The sequence below is a fragment of the Notolepis coatsorum genome (genome assembly GCF_963971535.1).
Source record: "Notolepis coatsorum genome assembly, chromosome: 13".
In the NCBI taxonomy this organism is placed as follows: Eukaryota; Metazoa; Chordata; class Actinopteri; order Aulopiformes; family Paralepididae; genus Notolepis; species Notolepis coatsorum.
The window spans coordinates 113,135,808-113,154,045 of record NC_140177.1 but is presented as its reverse complement, the minus strand read 5'-3'; the positions used below and the strand labels follow the sequence as shown (position 1 = coordinate 113,154,045).

Below are 18,238 nucleotides of genomic sequence, written 5' to 3'. Positions count from 1 at the left end.
TTCTCTCACAGCTGACGGAGAGAAAAAAAAGCAATAGCCTACATACTTTTCAATAGCCTATCAACTTTGTCTCGATCCGAGTTAAAGTGAATAAAATCCTGTCCGGTAGCGTGACTACATGAGTAAAGCTCCGGATTTATCACCGGTTCGAGCCCTGGTCAAGGCTGCTGTCGGAAAGTGGTGTTGTTGGAGGGCATGTAACAATGCCCCTGTTACAGTGAGGACACCATACAGCTGTGAGTGCCGTCCTTCGCATGAGACGCTAAACCGAGGTCCTGACTGAATTCGGTCGTTAAAGAACCCAGGACGCCTATCGCAAAGAGTAGGGGGTTCCCTGACGTTCCTGGCCAAATTCCCAATCAGGTCTCTGACATCAAGGCCACCTAATCATCCCTTCCCCTTAATTGACTGATATCAATCCTTATCTCCTGAGCCGTTCAGCCATTGTGTAGTGTGATGTGTGCCGGGTGCCAGTGTATGGTAGCCATTGAGCCTGCGTAGCCCAAGGTTTGGTGCTATCAGCGGTGGTGAAGGAGGCAATTTCCATCCTACATTGTAAAGCGCTTTGAGTGTCTAGAAAAGTGCTATATAAATGCAATTAATTATTATTATTATTATTACTCCACAGTGCACACTAAATATATTTAAAGGAACACGCCAACATTATGGGAAATGTGCTTACCATCTTCTCCAGAGTCAGACACGAAGATGGATACCAATTTCCTCACTGTGTTGGTCAGTAGAAAGCTATCTGGCTGCAAGCTAGCCTAGCCTAGCACAAATGAATGGAAGCGGATACAGACTACTGACCTAGCTTAAAACTCTGGAAGAGGTGGTTTTGGCCAACAGCTAGACTAGCTGGTCCGTATCCACTTCCATTGCAGCCGGATAGCTTTCTACTGAACACACAGAGAGGAAATTGGTATCTATCTTTTTGTCCAACTCAAACATTCCCAACATTTTGGAAAATGTAGCTCTCCAGAGAGAGACAAGAAGATAGATACCAGTTTCCTCTCTGTGCGTTTAGTAGAAAGCTATCTGGCTGCATGTTAGCCTAGCTTAGCACAATGAATGGAAGCGGACATGTAAGGGTAGCCTTCGGGAGAGGTGTTAGTTGGACAATGCGTAGGCTACCCGTACATGTCCTCTTCCATTCATTGTGCTAAGCTAGGCTAACGTGCAGCCAGATGGCGTGTTCCTTTTAAGTGTTTTCTTATAGATTTCTCACTCTGTTAAAGACGGAGGTGCTGGTCCTCAACCAGGACTCTTGTTATTTACACTTGTTTACGCTTTAACTCAATCAGCGCCAGACCCGAGGATAGTCTGGTTATCTCGCCAACCGTTCAGCACCAGACCCGAGTATAGTCGGGTTTTCATCGTTATTTCTTTTATTCTATATTTCTATTAATTTCTCTCACACGAGCCTCAGGGTTACCATAGGAAATTAGTCTGAGATCGCCAAAGTGCAATACCGGCCGCCTCCTGCTGGGTGGCAGTATCGAGCACCCTTTGAAACCTTGTATCTTACCCTGTGTTACGTTCAAATCCCTCTGGGCGCAGTTTTCTGGGTCAGGCGAATCGAGCGGTTCGCCCGATCACATTGAGAAGTGTCAAATGCCCCCGATGCATGTTTGTGGTGGATTATGTTGGCGACACGATGGACACCAATATTGGGAATCGCGATCAGACAATTGGAATATTCTTTTTGGGGTACCTCCTAGTGAAAGTAAGGACTATATGACATCAATCCTGCTTTGATCCAACCATGATTTCACATCGATCGCAACAACCATATGTAACGTTACTCCACAACGTATGCCGTTGGTGACGATCAAAGCATCAAAAAACAACCCCCCTTTCATGCATTCATGATGAAACATAATACCTATTATATACATTTGATTTGGAAATAGTAGCGTGTCCAGGCGAGCAACGCCAACGCTTTTAGTGAAATTCACGTATTCCTCCATAGCGCCGTTTTCTGGGATTAGCCACGATCAATCTGAAACTATACTTATATTCACCACGGTATAACACGCGAACGTATGCATGAACAAATTTATAATTTTTCACATATTGAACAATAGATAGTTGATGTCAAATGGGCCATAGTATTGTATCCATAACTATAATATAGAATATAAATATAGCCCTGCAAACACTGCCACTTATCTCTATCTCTTAGAGTGTTGGCCTAGTAGGAACTAAAATGCTCTAGGCCTCCGGCGCTGAATGAGTTAAGGTTACCCTACATTCCTTTTGTTGTTGTTGTTGTTGTTGTTGTTGTTGCTCAGAGTACAGTCGGTTTGAAGCAAAGATTCACGACCTGCGGGAACAGATGATGAACAGCAGCATCAGCTCCGGTTCTGGCTCCCTCCGGACCAACCAGAAGAGATCGCTTTACGTCAGGTGAGACGCACACACACACACACACACACACACACACACACACACACACACACACACACACACACACACACACACACACACACACACACACACACACACACACTTCAACTAAACCCCTTACAACAGTCTTTGTGGTGAGGGGGGGTGAACTCATCAACAAGGCTCGGGACCCTCACTGACACCCCCCACTGTGTTACATTAACACATCTGGGGCCATTCACGTATATATACGTGATTGGGAGCCAGCGCTTGACGGCCAATCACGTATATATACCTTTTTAACTCATTATTTATTTTATTCGCTATTGCCATTCATAATTCATTGAGGCACCTTGTGCATGCTGTTCTGAGTGTGTCTGCGATTGCAGACGGTCAATACCGCCCTCTAACGCATTGTGGCCGCTATTGCACTCCATTAGAAACCTGAGCCGTGTGGGCGGGGTTTAAATACTCCGACGAGGTAACCTGTTACAACGATACATCTACGAGGCTGCCCCCCCCCCCCCCACCTCCTTCATATGCAATGCTGGAGAAAGTGGCACGGACCTCCGCGACCAGCACTTCAAATGGCGATCAGATAATTGGATTTTTTTTTTGCATCAGAGACAAGGTAAGAACACTATATCAAATCTTGTGTTGATCTGATATTTTTTTCTCCCGCGATTAAAGCTGTGTGTGTGTGTGCCGTTGGTGGGGGGGGGGGGCGCCGGTCTAAACCACATTTCATTCTTGCATGAGGAGACATCATAACGATAATCTAGCGTTGATTTCAGGATGATTAGATAATCAGGCGAAAAATGACAACGTGATGAGTGGATTTCACTAAAACGCTATTATCGCGTCTTTTCCTGGGATTACTCAGAAGCACCCAAACTATACTTATATTCAAAACGGAAATGTACGGATGAAATCTGTTTTGTGCATGTTTTTATAAAAATAAAAAAAATTATCTTTTTTCCCCCTTTCTTTTTCCGTTTTTCTCCCATCCCAATGTTAGTCGTTATGCCAATTCCCAATCCCCTACCTGGTCGTTACGTGCTCTGCCCCCTACCGTCGGTCTGGGAGGGCGGGGACTATCACATGCTTCCTCCGACACATGTGTAGCCAATCCCCACTTCTTTTCACCTGGCAGCACGGATTCTCACTGGGGGAGTGTAACGTGTGGAGGACACTACCTCCCCCAGGATCCGACCTCGCTGTGCAGGCGCCCCGACCGATCTGTAGGAGTCGCTGTTTTTTTTTTACAGCGACCAGGACCCACCCTCGCCGGGTTTTCCCACCCTCTAACACTGCCAATTGTGTTAGTATGGACGGTCGGCCAACCCGGAAGCACCACAGCTGGATTCGATCCCACTGTCTCTGTGGTGGTGGGCAGACGCTTAGACCACTGCGCCACCCAGCCGCCCTGTTTTGTGCATGCTGACTGTAAGCAATAGAGTCCTTACCTCACATCAGATGTTCTGCAAAAAGATTAATCCAATTCCTCATCGCCATTCCAAATATTGATCGCGTTTATTGATACAACGTTATAGTCCAAAACACATAATCGAAAGCTGCTCTGAGCCTCCCCAGTGAATGTGGTAACAGAATACTGCTTGCCAGAGAAGGGAAAACCTCGGACCGGACTTTTTTTCTGATGCACAGCCCCACCCAATCCAATCCAATGATGTGCAATACCATCCGGGAGACGATAGGTGGCGGTATTTGCCCTTTTCGAGCTCCGACCCATTCCCAATGATAACGTCAGGCTGGATGGATGAAAAATGAATGGATATTGCTAATAAAAGAAAACGATTAAAACCCGAGTTTTCTCGGGCCTTGGCACTCAACACATGGCGTGTTAACTCGACTAATCTCGTGGTCGGCACTCAATGTGTTAAATACGAGATGACAAAGTCCTCACTCGTTCTCCCTCTCTTGGATTACCTTCCAGAGCTCTGTTTGACTATGATAAAACCAAGGACTCGGGTCTGCCCAGCCAGGGCCTCAACTTCAAGTTTGGGGACATCCTCCACGTGGTGAACGCCTCCGACGATGAGTGGTGGCAGGCCAGGCAGGTGACGGCAGAAGGCGAGGCGGAGGAGGTGGGCGTCATCCCTAGCAAGAGGAGGTAAGAACACACACACCAGCCAATCTCGCTTAAATATGTAATAAAGTACTAATCGACCACAGGTACATAATGTATGTTGTGTTATGTATAGCCATAAGTAATATATTTAATGATTGTATCGTGTAACATGTGTATGTATTACAAATAAGTACATACTGTAGATAACCAATTTCCTTTCTGTGTGTTCAGTAGAAAGCTATCCGGCTGCAAACTAACTCTGGGAGAGGTAGTTTTGGCCGACAGCTAGGCTAGCTGGTCCATTTCCACTTTCATTAATTTGTCCTATTTAAGTTTAACACTTTGGCTGCCTAAGGTTAAATTCATGATATACCATAGATTGCCAGCGCTATTTGTCTATGGAGAAAGTCCCCTTCTTTGCAGGGCTATAACTTTTTAAATTCTATTGCTACATTGCCATTATTAGGGCCCATTCAAAGTCCTATATGTATTGTTCATTGTGTAGCAACGTTAAACTTTTTCATTCACATATTCATAGTAAAGTATGGTCTAATGTATAAGTATGTTTTCATCTCTTTCTGCAGCTTTCTCCAGAACGTGATATATAGCCCCAAATGCATTATATTGATGATGAAATACAGTTTGATGGCAATCAGCGCGATATAAAAAATTCCAACTAGACTAGTACTTCTAGAAGTTACTACACGTCATCTGATGTTGACCGGATGGGCGAGGGGGCGTTTATAATTCCGTGGGCAGCGTTATACCAATCATCTAATGTGGGTCAAATGTTGATAATAGCAGTTAGTATCGAAGACGGTAACGTTACACGCTGAAACTCACCCCAGTCTCCGCGCGCCGTTGGGCGATCATCGTAGAGTAGAAATCTTATCATTATGGGATATATTTTTACCCGGTCCATCTCCAGCTTGTATTTAAGCATTACATCACACGCAGGAGTGGTTTGTGACCAATAAACCATGCCTAGGGGTGGTTGTTAGGCCCGAGGCGCAGCCGAGGGTCGTTAGACCCCCCTAGGCATGGTTTATTGGTCACAAATCACGACTGCACGTGGTGTAAAGCTTTTATACAACTGCCAGATTCATCCAACCTTATTTCTATACAATAAACACACATTAATCGAAGATTTATTGAAAAAACCATCCGCCAGAAAAAGTAGTTCCCACAACTCCATGTGGAAGCAGCTTGAAGTGCATCCAACCAAACTAACACATCCAACTGTGTATTATTGGAATGATTGAGAGAAGTTGCCTCATGTGGAAGCAGCTTGAAGTGCATCCAACCAACTAACACATCCAACTGTGTATTATTGGAATGATTGATTGAAAATTTTATTACCAGATGCAGAATGGGTACAATACAGTACGGCTCAATACACACAATTGTTAAGGGAATGCATAGGAAAAAAACGTTTTCTTCGCCCTATTTTTTTATTTATTTCTTTTAGCCTAAACTTAACCAGTTGGAAACCAGGGGTACAGTAATAAAATTAGCAATCAACCAATCAATCAATTCAATAGACCATGCTCACTTAAAACAGCGCTGCTTCTCTCTCAGTCTGACTCCCACGCTGTTGCAGACAGGAGTGTGTGTGTGTGTGTGCGTGTGTGTGTGTGTGTGTGTGTGTCACAGTGTGTGTGTGCGTGTGTGTGTGTATGTGTGTGTGTGTGTGTGTGTGTGTGTGTGTGTGTGTGTGTGTATGTGTGTGTGTGTGTTTGTGGGTACGCCAGCGTCGGACAGTGAGAGAGAACGCTGCAGTCAGTAGCAAGAAGGAAGTAGAAATTTAAATCAATCAATTAATCTATCAATGAAACCGCGATTTTTCTTTTGTTCTAGATTGCCTCAAGACCCATCAATTACATCATCCAACATTGTTTAAAGGGCTAACACATTCCCCTTGACAGAATCGCTTCATATTTAGTCGTTTAGTCGCCATTAACATATCCATTTGTAAATATTATTGGCCACCTTCTTGTGATCCGGCGGAGTGATGTGATGTGGGTCGGTTGTGGGCGGGTCCTGGGCCAGCAGCGTGGATTGTCTGATTGTTTCAGCCAATCAGAATCGAGAAATTTGCATGCCGTTGTATAAAATGGTATATACGTCCAAATCATGTTGTTTATCGAGTTATTGCCAATCGATCACTGTGTAGCGTGACGAGCCAGAGTCCCATGACCTATAGCGAGCGCCCGGAAGTACTACGGACGTCTAGCACAACCTCTATGGCACATCCTGTTTGGCGATTGCGCCGATCGGCCACCAGATGGCGCCCCTGAACCGCCAGAGAGCTCAGTGGGTCCTGCTGGTGGATCTCAGGCCAGCGGAGGGGACGCGTGAATATTAAAGGCAACCAACTTGTGTTCGGCTTTTCTCTGATTGGCCGCGCCCCCCCGCCCCCACGCGCAGGCAAGCGCAGTCGTCCCACGTCAACTTGTGTACCATGGGCTGCTGTTCCAATGCACTTGTGTTGGGCTGCTGTTTCACTCGTGTATAAACAAAGCCCATACAGTTATGAAATGCGCTGAACTAGAAAGCGTAACGTTATTATGTTTCGCGTTTTTAACAACCAACTACCAGATTCACTCGTGTATAAACAAAGCCCATACAGTTATGAAATGCGCTGAACTAGAAAGCGTAACGTTATTATGTATCGCGTTTTTAACAACCAACTACCAGATTCACTCGTGTATAAACAAAGCCCATACAGTTATGAAATGCGCTGAACTAGAAAGCGTAACGTTATTATGTTTCGCGTTCCATTGATTAGCGCCATTACCTGCTGTGCTGTAGGAAGCAGAGGTACAGTAAGTTACAGTAGGTGTAGGTTACATGTTTAATCAAAGCCCATACAATTTTTTAGATGAATGATTGTGGATATAATATATAAACCACATCATTATGATATTGTCAGAGGGCGCAAAATACAATGGTGAGAAATATATCTCCAGTGATAAAACCCAGTGCTCTATGTCTCTATGATACACAGCGTGGATGGGCTTTCAGAGGGAGAGGCATGACTTCGCGACAGCCATATTAGACACTCACTGTACATCAGTGTGGAACTGTAACGTTATATGTTATTTCGCCCGTGGAGGCTGCTGAGCCTGAAGCGCCAGCGGGGCGACGCGGTGGTTTATCCCCGGCTTCCGTGCGCCGCCGCCGGCTTGATACAGCTTCAGCAGCAGCAGCGGCGGTGCTCTGTTGTAGGAAGCCCTTCAATGACAGCGGCGCGCTCTCTTATTTTGCGAATGCATAAACTATATCTTAAATTATGGCTATGTGTCTAATATGGCTGTCGCTTATCAATGACTTCGCGACAGCCATATTAGACACATCGCCATAATTTAAGATATAGTTTATGCATTCGCAAATATGAGAGCTCTGTCATTGAAGTGGGTGGTGGCAGCATTACTAACAGTAGCGATTTTTATTGTTTTGTCATGACCAAACATAATCCCAACATAGATAGGAGGTGTACTGTATGTCAAATGTCGGTCATGTGGTGGAAGAGTTTAGTACAGTCACACAACAGAACACCGCTGTAGTACAGTCACACAACAGAACACCGCTGGTTCGACCAGCGCTCCTGCCGCGTCTCTCTTGCCGCAAGGGCGTGTGCTAGTGGATTGATTGATTGGCCGTGTGGCCAATCAGAGAAACGCTGAACGAAAAGCTGAACACAAGTTTGTTGCCTTTAATATTCACGCGGAGGGGACATATGAATCCGATCGCAGATTTTTGAAATATTGATATAAGGACGACGTAACGCGTCCTCCGGCAACTTTAGCATGGCCAGCAAAGACGTCTAAAGACGGTTCCCGGCACCCAAAGTGTTAAGTTTTTATTTTATTTTAATTTTTTTATTATCTTTTTCCGTTTTTCTCCCATCCCAATGTTAGTCATTATGCCAATTCCCAATCCCCTTCCTGGTCGTTGCGCACTCTACCCCCTACCGTCGGTCTGGCAGGGCGGAGACTATCACATGCTTCCTCCGACACATGTGTAGCCAGCCCACCGCTTCTTTTCACCTGGCAGCGCGGACTCTCACTGGGAGAGTGTAACGTGTGGAAGGTCACACTACCTCTCCAAGATCCTTCCCTTGCTGTGCAGGCGCCCCGACCGAACTGTAGGAGTCGCTGTTAACAACGACCAGGACCCACCCACGCCAGCTTCCCACCCGCTAACACTGCCAATTGTGTTAGTATGAACGGTCAGCCAAGCCGGAGGCACCACAGCCGGATTCGATCCCACTGGCCCTGTGGTGGTAGACAGACGCTTAGTCCGCTGCGCTACCCGGCCGCCCTAAGTTTAAGTTTATTATTTATTTATTTTACCCAGGGACAGTGCACATTCATCAACATCTTCAGTTTCCACATCAATGTAAATGTGCCAGAATTAGCTAATGAGTTAGTTTTCATCTGTAGTCCCTGCCTACCATGCATGTATTTATGGTGTGGGAGGAAACCAGAGTACCTGGAGAAAACTCACGTGAACACAGGGAGAACATGCAAACTCCACACCCTGCTGGGGTTTGAACCCAGGACCTTCTTGCTGTGAGGCAGCAGTGCTAACCACTGTCCCACCGTGCCGCCCATATTTGCCACACTATCGATACCAGTTGCCCGCACCTGCATTTTCCTCACTCCAATAGTGACACACACTAGTTGCTACACGCACTCCTCTCTTCCACTTCACCTGCAAATAGTTTGTGGATCTTGTCTGTTGTTAGCGTATTAAATATGGCAAGAGCCTCCATGACACGAGTGTTACAGGAGTGTTGTTTGAAAATGCTTTGCGTTTGAGACGAATGAACAAGGAAAGGCAAAAGGATGTATTACTAGCAAGCCCATTATGCAAGCTACAGAGTAGTGCGGAGTGATGACGCAGCAGATTTAGCAAAGCACCTAACGTTAAAGCACTGACACACCAAACACCCTGAAGCATTAAACAAGATGTCCCAGAAAGCTAAGCTAACCCTCCTCAGAGCTATCAGGCCTGATGAGTCACAAAGCTGGGTTGCAATTGATTTGACTTTGACTATGGTCAGCTGTTGTGCTTGAGAACACACAGTACACATCTATTATAAAGCTTTAAAATGTGATGCATAGACATTTATACACAAGATTATTTAATAATATAATAATACAAAAATGTTAAGTGATATTGTGTGATATTTCTCTTATAGTATTAGAGCGATGTTGAGAAGTTCAGCCTCACAGCCTACACTACCAGCTGTATTCGAAGAGCAGAAAATATGAAAACGATATGAAGCCAAGAAACTGAACAGGGCCTTGTGGTGTTGAAAATGCTATTGAATATCGATTAATTATTAAATTAATTAAAGGGGACATGACGATGCTTAGGGGTGAAATGGCATACCTATAGCCTATAACATCATTTATTTTTAGTTTTTATGTAATAAGATGTCGGGTCAACTGCTTCCCCTTTTGTGGACAGTCCTTTATTTAAAATCTAGTTGATAGCCAGAGAAAGTGTTCTGCTAGTGAAGCAGCATTCATCCTCTAAAGCCTACATAGAAAAAGGTTTGAGTCAGTATCAAGTGTTATACCGTGTATGATTCAGGGGAACCTACCCTTCATTCATGATGCAGTGTCAAGTCACCAACATACATCACCTTTGTGTGAGCATACAATATTTGACATAATAAAAAAACGCCCAGTGAAAGAACCTTATGTTTTGTTGAATAACAGCATAGTTTACCAGGGAGTTATTGTTTTCTCAACATGAAACGTTCTATTTAGGTGTTTTGAACCTCCATGTGATATCTGGTGCAAATACACCTTTACCTCAGTGTGTTACAGCCATTTATATGGATATTGTTCTGGGCGTTTCTTAGCAGACAATGTGAAAATATATCACTTTTGGTGTTACCTTCATATTTGGACCACTATTACCACTGAGAGTAAATATAAAAGTATTATATTCCACTGGAAAATAAAGAACCTAATCTGTTGACATATGGAAGACTGCAGTTTTCAAACAAATATTTCATTCATCACTGCAAACAAAAATGGCATAATAGATAAGTAGTAAAAAGTAAAAACACAAGTAAAAGCACTGGGCTTTAGAGGGTTAAGGTCCATCACCACCACACATTTGTTGACGGGACACTGGGCTTTAGAGGGTTAAGTCCCATCACCACCACACATTTGTTGAAGGGACACTGGGCTTTAGAGGGTTAAGGTCCATCACCACCACACATTTGTTGAAGGGACACTGGGCTTTAGAGGGTTAAGACACATCACCACCACACATTTGTTGAAGGGACACTGGGCTTTAGAGGGTTAAGACACATCACCACCACACATTTGTTGAAGGGACACTGGGCTTTAGAGGGTTAAGACACATCACCACCACACATTTGTTGAAGGGACACTGGGCTTTAGAGGGTTAAGGTCCATCACCACCACACATTTGTTGAAGGGACACTGGGCTTTAGAGGGTTAAGGTCCATCACCACCACACATTTGTTGACGGGACACTGGGCTTTAGAGGGTTAAGACACATCACCACCACACATTTGTTGAAGGGACACTCTGCTTTAGAGGGTTAAGGTCCATCACACTCAATAAAAGTATTGATAAGATGTTTGTTCAACATCTTCCTTGCAATAGCCAAACCACTGCCAGACGATGAATCCAGTACCGTTTCTTTTCTGTACCAATTCATCTACTTCCACCTTCTATTACCCTTTACAAACTGAACACGTATAAACTTCTTTCCCTGTTCCCTCCAGATACAAAAACACACGCCTACTTCACCAGTGGTCTGGATGGGTGGGCGAGTGTGTGCAGAGTATGTATGTGGTGCAATGGAATATTTGACTTGGTGGCACAAATATGAGTGGGGGAGAAATCGCCTACTCACGCCCATTAAAAGGCGACTTCTGTCATTTCTAGATGTATTTTTTTGTCTGAGAGGGAGAGAACCAGAGCGAGAGAAGTAAAACGCCAAAGCAAGTCTTGTGCCAGTGGCTTAAGAAAATATTTACGTAACAATTTGTACTCTATGTTTGCGATATAGTAATTTACTACATTGTGGTGTCACATTGAGGGAGTCTCTCACTCCAGAGTTGAAGGGTCACAGGGGAGGAGATATAGGAGAGTGGTAGGTGTCTGTACAGCGGTGATTTTGTGAATGAATAAAGTAGGAAGTCACTGAAGGACCTGTCACGCTCGTTATTGTATCGCCTCTTCCTTCGACTTCCCACATCATCCCATTTCCCACATAGAACAAACCACAATACATTGAGTTTATTTGATGTACCACACACCCCTTATTGGAATAAATTGGAACCAGGATATTTCATGCCTAACCTTATGCTAGATCCTTAACCCCCCCCCAGTTTCCAGATAATAGAAAAAATATGTCAAAAGTTTATTTTATATCAAGCTATATCATCATCAGTTAAGCTATATCATTTTAGCTTGTTTGAGAGCAGGTCTGAGAATGTATCAGGTTATTTCTCTTTTTTTAGAACTTCTTATATGGCACATTTCAGCCCATCTCATGTTCCTCTCTGTGAATATTTAAACACAGCCTGTCTGCTGGCCTCCTACTGTCAATCTAGTTATTCAAAGGCTCAGCCCATGCTGTCATCCACCAATCAGCCTGCAGCATGAGCCACTAAAACTCTAATGCACCAGGTGACGCTCTGAATAATATATGAACTAGATGCCTGCCGTTTAAAAAGAAGCAACAACCTTCTCATAAAATGATTGTTGGCACAAAAAGTATAATTCTCTATGGAATTCTTCACATGTTTAGATATACAATCTAAAATATTGAGCACTGGGGATTATAGAGAACTATTTGTTTTCCTGAACCAATATTTAACATTCTATGAAGTATTTCAGTGAATAACCATAAATGAGTGGAGTAGAAATACCCAGATAAAATGGTACTCTGGTAAAAGTAAAAGTCCTCCATTCAAAATGCTACTGAAGTAGAAGTACTGTAGTAATAATAATAATAGATCAAATTTATATAGCGCCTTTCATAGAACCCAAGGTCGCTTAAACATTGCTTGGGAACATTCAAACCTTGATCCATTGACAGGTTACAGGTTATGTTAAAGTGGTATGTGGTCTAGTTATGCTGCTCTGATTATGTCCTCCTGAAGTTGTCAGACTTAACATTTGACAAGTGCATCATCTTCATCAAGTTATGCCATGTTTTATATACAAAATCTGTTTTCTTCAAAGTAAATAGTAACTACGGTAATAAAATAAATCATAAAAGTAAATGCTAACTGATGGGTTCAGGAAAATGTAGCTCTCTGCCTGCCACTAGCTGTGTGTGACTCTCAGAGCCCCTCGCTGCCCTGCACCTGACGTGACGTCAGCATTAAGATGACACACGCACATTATTGATCCATGGAATAAAATATGCATGTGCGTGGAGCTTGTGGTTTGGTTGACAAAATGTTTGATAAAAACGCTAAAACTGGGTCAATTTCGGTAAAACAAAATTTCCCTCTTCATGAAAGTCAGTGTTGGCCTAGTCACATTGTTTATTGAACAAAAATACAACCTGCAAGTTGGCCTTTAACGTTGAAAATAGATTGTGCTGTTCAAGTTGGTCATGAGCAGTAAAACTCCTGTTTTTATACATAAACAGATTGTGTATAGTAATACTGTGCATGATCATTACACTAGAGGTTCCAGTAGTGGGCAGCTTGAATTGCCAGGTCCAAAAACCAACGCTTTAAGGAGATCTTTTATTTTTAGAGCATTAACTCTTTGGAATAACCTGCCTCAAAACCTCTGCTGCATTTACAGTAGATTCACTTTTAAAAATAATCTTAAATTGTATTTAACACTGTAAAGTATTTTGTTTTGTTTTTTTGTTTTCTGTTTCTTTGCTTGCATGTAATTTTAGCCATCTTAATTGTTAGTTTCATTATGCATTGTGTGTTGAGTACTGACTTTTAAGATTAAAATTATGATATTCCTTTATTGATCCCCTTGGGGAAATTCAGGCATCATAGCAGCATGGGGGAAGGGGGGGTACAGGTAGTAAAAACAACACAAGCAGTGTAAACAAATAGGTCAATATAATTTACTATCTAACTAACTGAAATATATATTCACAGTATTCACAGTGTCACATAAGGTGCAGTATGCATCAGGTAGTGTTATAATTTACTATCTAACTAACTGAAATATACATTATTCACAGTATCACAGTATCCACATAAGGTGCAGTATGCCTAAGGTAGTGTTATTGTCCTCCTTGGGTTCCTATTAGTCCTAGGTCAATGTCTGGCAGCAGTCGCTGCCCCCTGTTGTGGAGCCTGGAGGCCGCTAGTCGCTGCCCACTGTTGTGGAGCCTGATGGCCGCTGGTATGAAGGACTGTCCGAGGCGGTTAGTTGAGTGTCGGGGGGGGTATGAGTCTGTGGCTGAAGGTGCTTCTCATCTTGACTAGCTCGTCGTAGAGGGGGTGGTAGGGGTTCTCCATGATGGCAGCCAGCTTCCTTCTCATCCCCCTCTCTGCCATCACCTCTAGTCTAGGTAGCTCGACTCCCACCACGGAGCTAGCCTTCCTCACCAGCTTGTTGAGCTTGTTGGTGTCCCTTGAGTTGATGTAGCCTCCCCAGCATGCCACAGCATAGAAGAGGACGCTGGCCACTACAGACTGGTAAAATGACTGCAGCAGTCTATTGCACACGTTGAAGGACCTGAGTCTCCTCAGGAAGAACAGCCTGCTCTGTCCCTTCCTGTAGAGGGCCTCTGTGTTATCCGACCAGTCCAGTTTATTGTTCAGGTGTACCCCAAGGAACTTATGAGTTCACCACCTCCACCTCTTCCCCTCGGATGGTGATGGGAATCGGGGGGGGCCTCTTATTGCCCCTCCGGAAGTCCACCACCAGCTCCTTGGTCTTACTGGTGTTGAGTTGGAGGTGGTTGCTGTCGCTCCACCCCACAAAGCTCTCCACCAGGGCTCTGTACTCCTCCTCCTCATCATCGTTTAATAATTTTGTTTTGCAATAATAATTGTTTTTGTATGTTTTTTTTTTTTTTTTTTTTTTTTTTGGACCCCAGGAACTTCAGAAAGACTAGCTGGTTGCTATGGCCAGTGATGGGCAAGCTACTTGGAAAATGTAGCAAGCTACACTACAAGTTACTCTCGATTAAATATAGCTCAACTACAATGGAAGCTATCCCCAGATAAATGTAGCAAGCTACACTACAAGAATATGGCAAAAATAGCTAGCTACATCGGCACTACTTTTTTTTTTTTTTTTTTTACTTCATGATCAGGTTTCCATCAAACAAATAGACAGGCAAAATAAATGCTCAGTTTGATTGTTTATTATAAAACTGAAACAAGCCCTCGGTCTGGCTTTTTGTGTCATCCTTTTAACATGAACTTGTATTATGTACAAAATCCAGGAAGGCAAGTTTAGCTGGGTGCAGCCTCTACAAAAGAAAAGAAAGAGACCATTTGGTTTGATCAGTTTTTATAGTATAGTTTGTTGATTACTTTTGATGCAGTAATGGTCTTTTTCTTTTCTATTCTATCTTTATGTATTATTTATCCCTAAACTCTGCATCTTCTGGCTGCCTGATACCCTCTCCTAGCTGAAACCTGCCCACTTTATCAACCAAAAACACACTTCTTCAATATCTGAATTTTAACTAATAATAACTGTCTTACTGCATTTTACTATTATGCTACCATGTCTATACTACCACCAACTATGCTAATATGTATATACTACTACAGTACAGTATGTACTCAAGAGTATAACACTCAAGCTCGACACTGCTAGACAAACAATACTACTTATCCTTGGCTGCTAGATGTACCACTCACTCCTGCTGACTTGTTGTACACAATTTGTAAGTTGCTTTGAATGAAAGCGTCAGCTAAATGACCAAATGTATTTAAATATGTAACTCACAAAACATTCCATGGCCCCAAAATCATGTGGGGACCCCCCCTGGGGGTCCTGACCCACAGGTTGAGAACCACTGCTCTAGGTGATATTTTCCCTCTTAGTGTATGTACTATTTATGGTAGTTTGTTTTTGCTTTTCTCCACCCCCATAATATTGTTCATTTTCTGCCTACAGTGAAACATGTTAGTTAAATCTGTTGACAAAGTGCACTGACTTGTGTGCTGTTTGGGAAAGCTTTTCATCAGCTTACCTGAATATATGTGTTCTCAAGTTAGTGCTGGACGTGTGGGATGTTGAGAGAAGCTTCGTTTTTGGCGGACACAATAAACACATATGTTGTTGTTATTGACATCATCTTCATCAATGCCATCAGCCCTGGAAACATCGAATCCTTCTGCTATTTCGCGCGGACTAACGGTTCGTTCATTCATTCATGGTCTACTCTGTGTTTAGATTTTTTTTACTTCCTGGTTTGCCGAGCTGGAGTGGCATGTCCCGCCCTATCCTGCCTCTGATTGGCCTACCCAGAATGTTTTGGCCTAATCGTGAGTCGTCATACTCATATGTAAACCAACCAACCAACCAATCATAGTGGGTTTTCTCCAATAGCATCCAGCTGCAGGACAGAAGAACACGACACTCTCAGGACCGAAGACACTCTTTTTTTTTTTTTTTGTCTGTTTCTCCGGATATGTAGCGTGTAGCGTTTTGCTGACGCTACGGCACTACTTGATTAGAAAACTAGCTGCGCTACAGAGATCACTACTTGATTCAAAAGTAGCGACGCTACCATCACGCTACTGAAAAATGTAGTTAAGCTATGTAGCGTCGCTACTTGTAGCTAGCTACTGCCCATCACTGGCTATGGCACCAGCTAATGGGGATCCGTAATCAAATTCATTGTGCTAAGCTAGGCTAACACATGCAGCCAGATAGCTTTCTACTGAACGCACAGAGGGGAAACTGGTATCTATATTATTGTCTCTCTCTGGAGAAGACGGTAAGCTAATTTCCCCAAATGTTGGCGTGTTCCTTTTAATGGTGCATGATCTTCCTCTCCTTTCACTGCAGGGTAGAGAAGAAGGAGAGGGCGCGGCTAAAGACAGTCAAGTTCAACTCCAGATCTCGAGACAGAGGGGTAAGTGACTGAAGTGAGCATGCTTGGTACTGAGGAGCACTGTCACTCAAACAAAGTGCTATACCAAACAGGGCACTTCTGCCTAGAGGCTTTTGTAAGTCTGCATGGCAAGGTTTTATTTACATTTTATTGTAAATTACTTCACCAAAAACAATACTGACTTATTTTTTAGCACATAATCTCATACACATCCAAAAGCTCTAAACCGTTTTGCACACATTCATTTAGTTTGACAGTTATTGAGAGTAGGTAAGTTAGTTTGAATCTGGCCACCGGTGATGTCATACCTCGTTTTATATTGACTCATGATTTAATTGATCTGTATTCAATGTCAATGTCTCGTGGGCATGTTCAAACTCTCAATAACTGTCAAACTAAATGAATGTGTGCAAAACTGAGTTTTTGGATGTGTGTGAGATTTTGTGCAAAATATATCAGCATTGTTTCTTGGTGAAGTGACCCTTGAATGCCTTAATGATATTCTGCATGTAAAAGCCTAAGCAGTTGGCAACACTAGAATTAGTTATTTCTCGTTTGCTATATTATAAATCATGCATTTGTATAATAATTTCAGAAATTTTATTTTACTATCCTGTAGTAGTTGCTGCCACTTTAACTACACATACTAATCAGTTTAATTGAAACGCTAGCTAGCCGGTTAACAGCATGTATTGATGATCTTTTGACTGCCACTGCCCCATACATTTTATTTTGTCGACAGCCATATATATATATATATATATATATATATATATATATATATATATATATATATATATATATATATATATATAGAAAATTAAATGTAAAGCACCCCCTCGCCCTACCTCCACCTGCCCCCCCCCAGCGGTGTGTTCCTTTAACGTGCCCAGCCCAAAACACCCAATGGCAACCCACCTCCTAACACGGCACTGGGGGGTGGGGGATGAGTTGAGAGACGACGTCCAAAAAGAAAAAGACATGCATGAGTGGAAAAACCCCAAGGAGAGAAGAAACGCTTGCCATTGACGTCTGACTGTCTGCTGCTACCAACCTCCGCTGAACACCCCGCTCTGTTTTCATTTCCTCTCACCCGCTCCATCACGCACGCTCACCTTGCCATCCTCCTCTTTAACATGACATGCGTCTGCTCCGATCTTTAAAGGAACACGCCGACATGATGGGGAACGCACATTACCGTCTTCTCCAGAGTCAGACAAGAAGATAGATACCTATTTCCTCTCTGTGCGTTCAGTAGGAACGGCTGCAAGCTAGCCTAACACAAATGAATGGAAGTGGATACGGACCACTACCCCACTGTAGCTTAAAACGCCGGAAGAGGTGTTTTTGGCTAATGGCTTTCTGCTGAATGCATAGAGAGGGAATGGACCTGTCTCAAACCCTGCCCTCTTTTCTTGATCCTCCAATCACAACTGTCGCTTACCTCGGACAAACTTGGTTTGTCCGAGGTAAGCGACAGTTGTGATTGGAGGATCAAGAAAAGAGGGCAGGGTTTGAGACAGGTCCATTGGTATCGATCTTCTCGTCTGACACTGGAGAAGACGGTAAGCGCATTTCCCATAATGTTGGCGTGTTCTTTTAACATGACATGTGTCTGTTCTGATCTAACGCCATCTGCTGTTTCTTCTGATGAGTGCTACATGAAAACATGTGCATATAATAATCCTCCAACAATTC

General features: G+C 43.3%; 1 protein-coding gene across 9 annotated transcripts in view; it reads left to right on the top strand.

Annotated features, from left to right (window-relative positions):
* dlg1b (discs large MAGUK scaffold protein 1b) overlaps positions 1–18,238 on the top strand; it is a 408,802-nt gene that overhangs the window by 355,703 nt on the left and 34,861 nt on the right. For all 9 annotated transcript variants that reach the window (XM_084328063.1, XM_084328064.1, XM_084328060.1 and 6 more), the window contains 3 exons: positions 2,295–2,409; positions 4,343–4,519; positions 16,495–16,561. In XM_084328063.1, the coding sequence (XP_084184189.1) occupies positions 2,295–2,409; positions 4,343–4,519; positions 16,495–16,561 (359 nt within the window). The remainder of the gene's footprint in view (positions 1–2,294; positions 2,410–4,342; positions 4,520–16,494; positions 16,562–18,238) is intronic.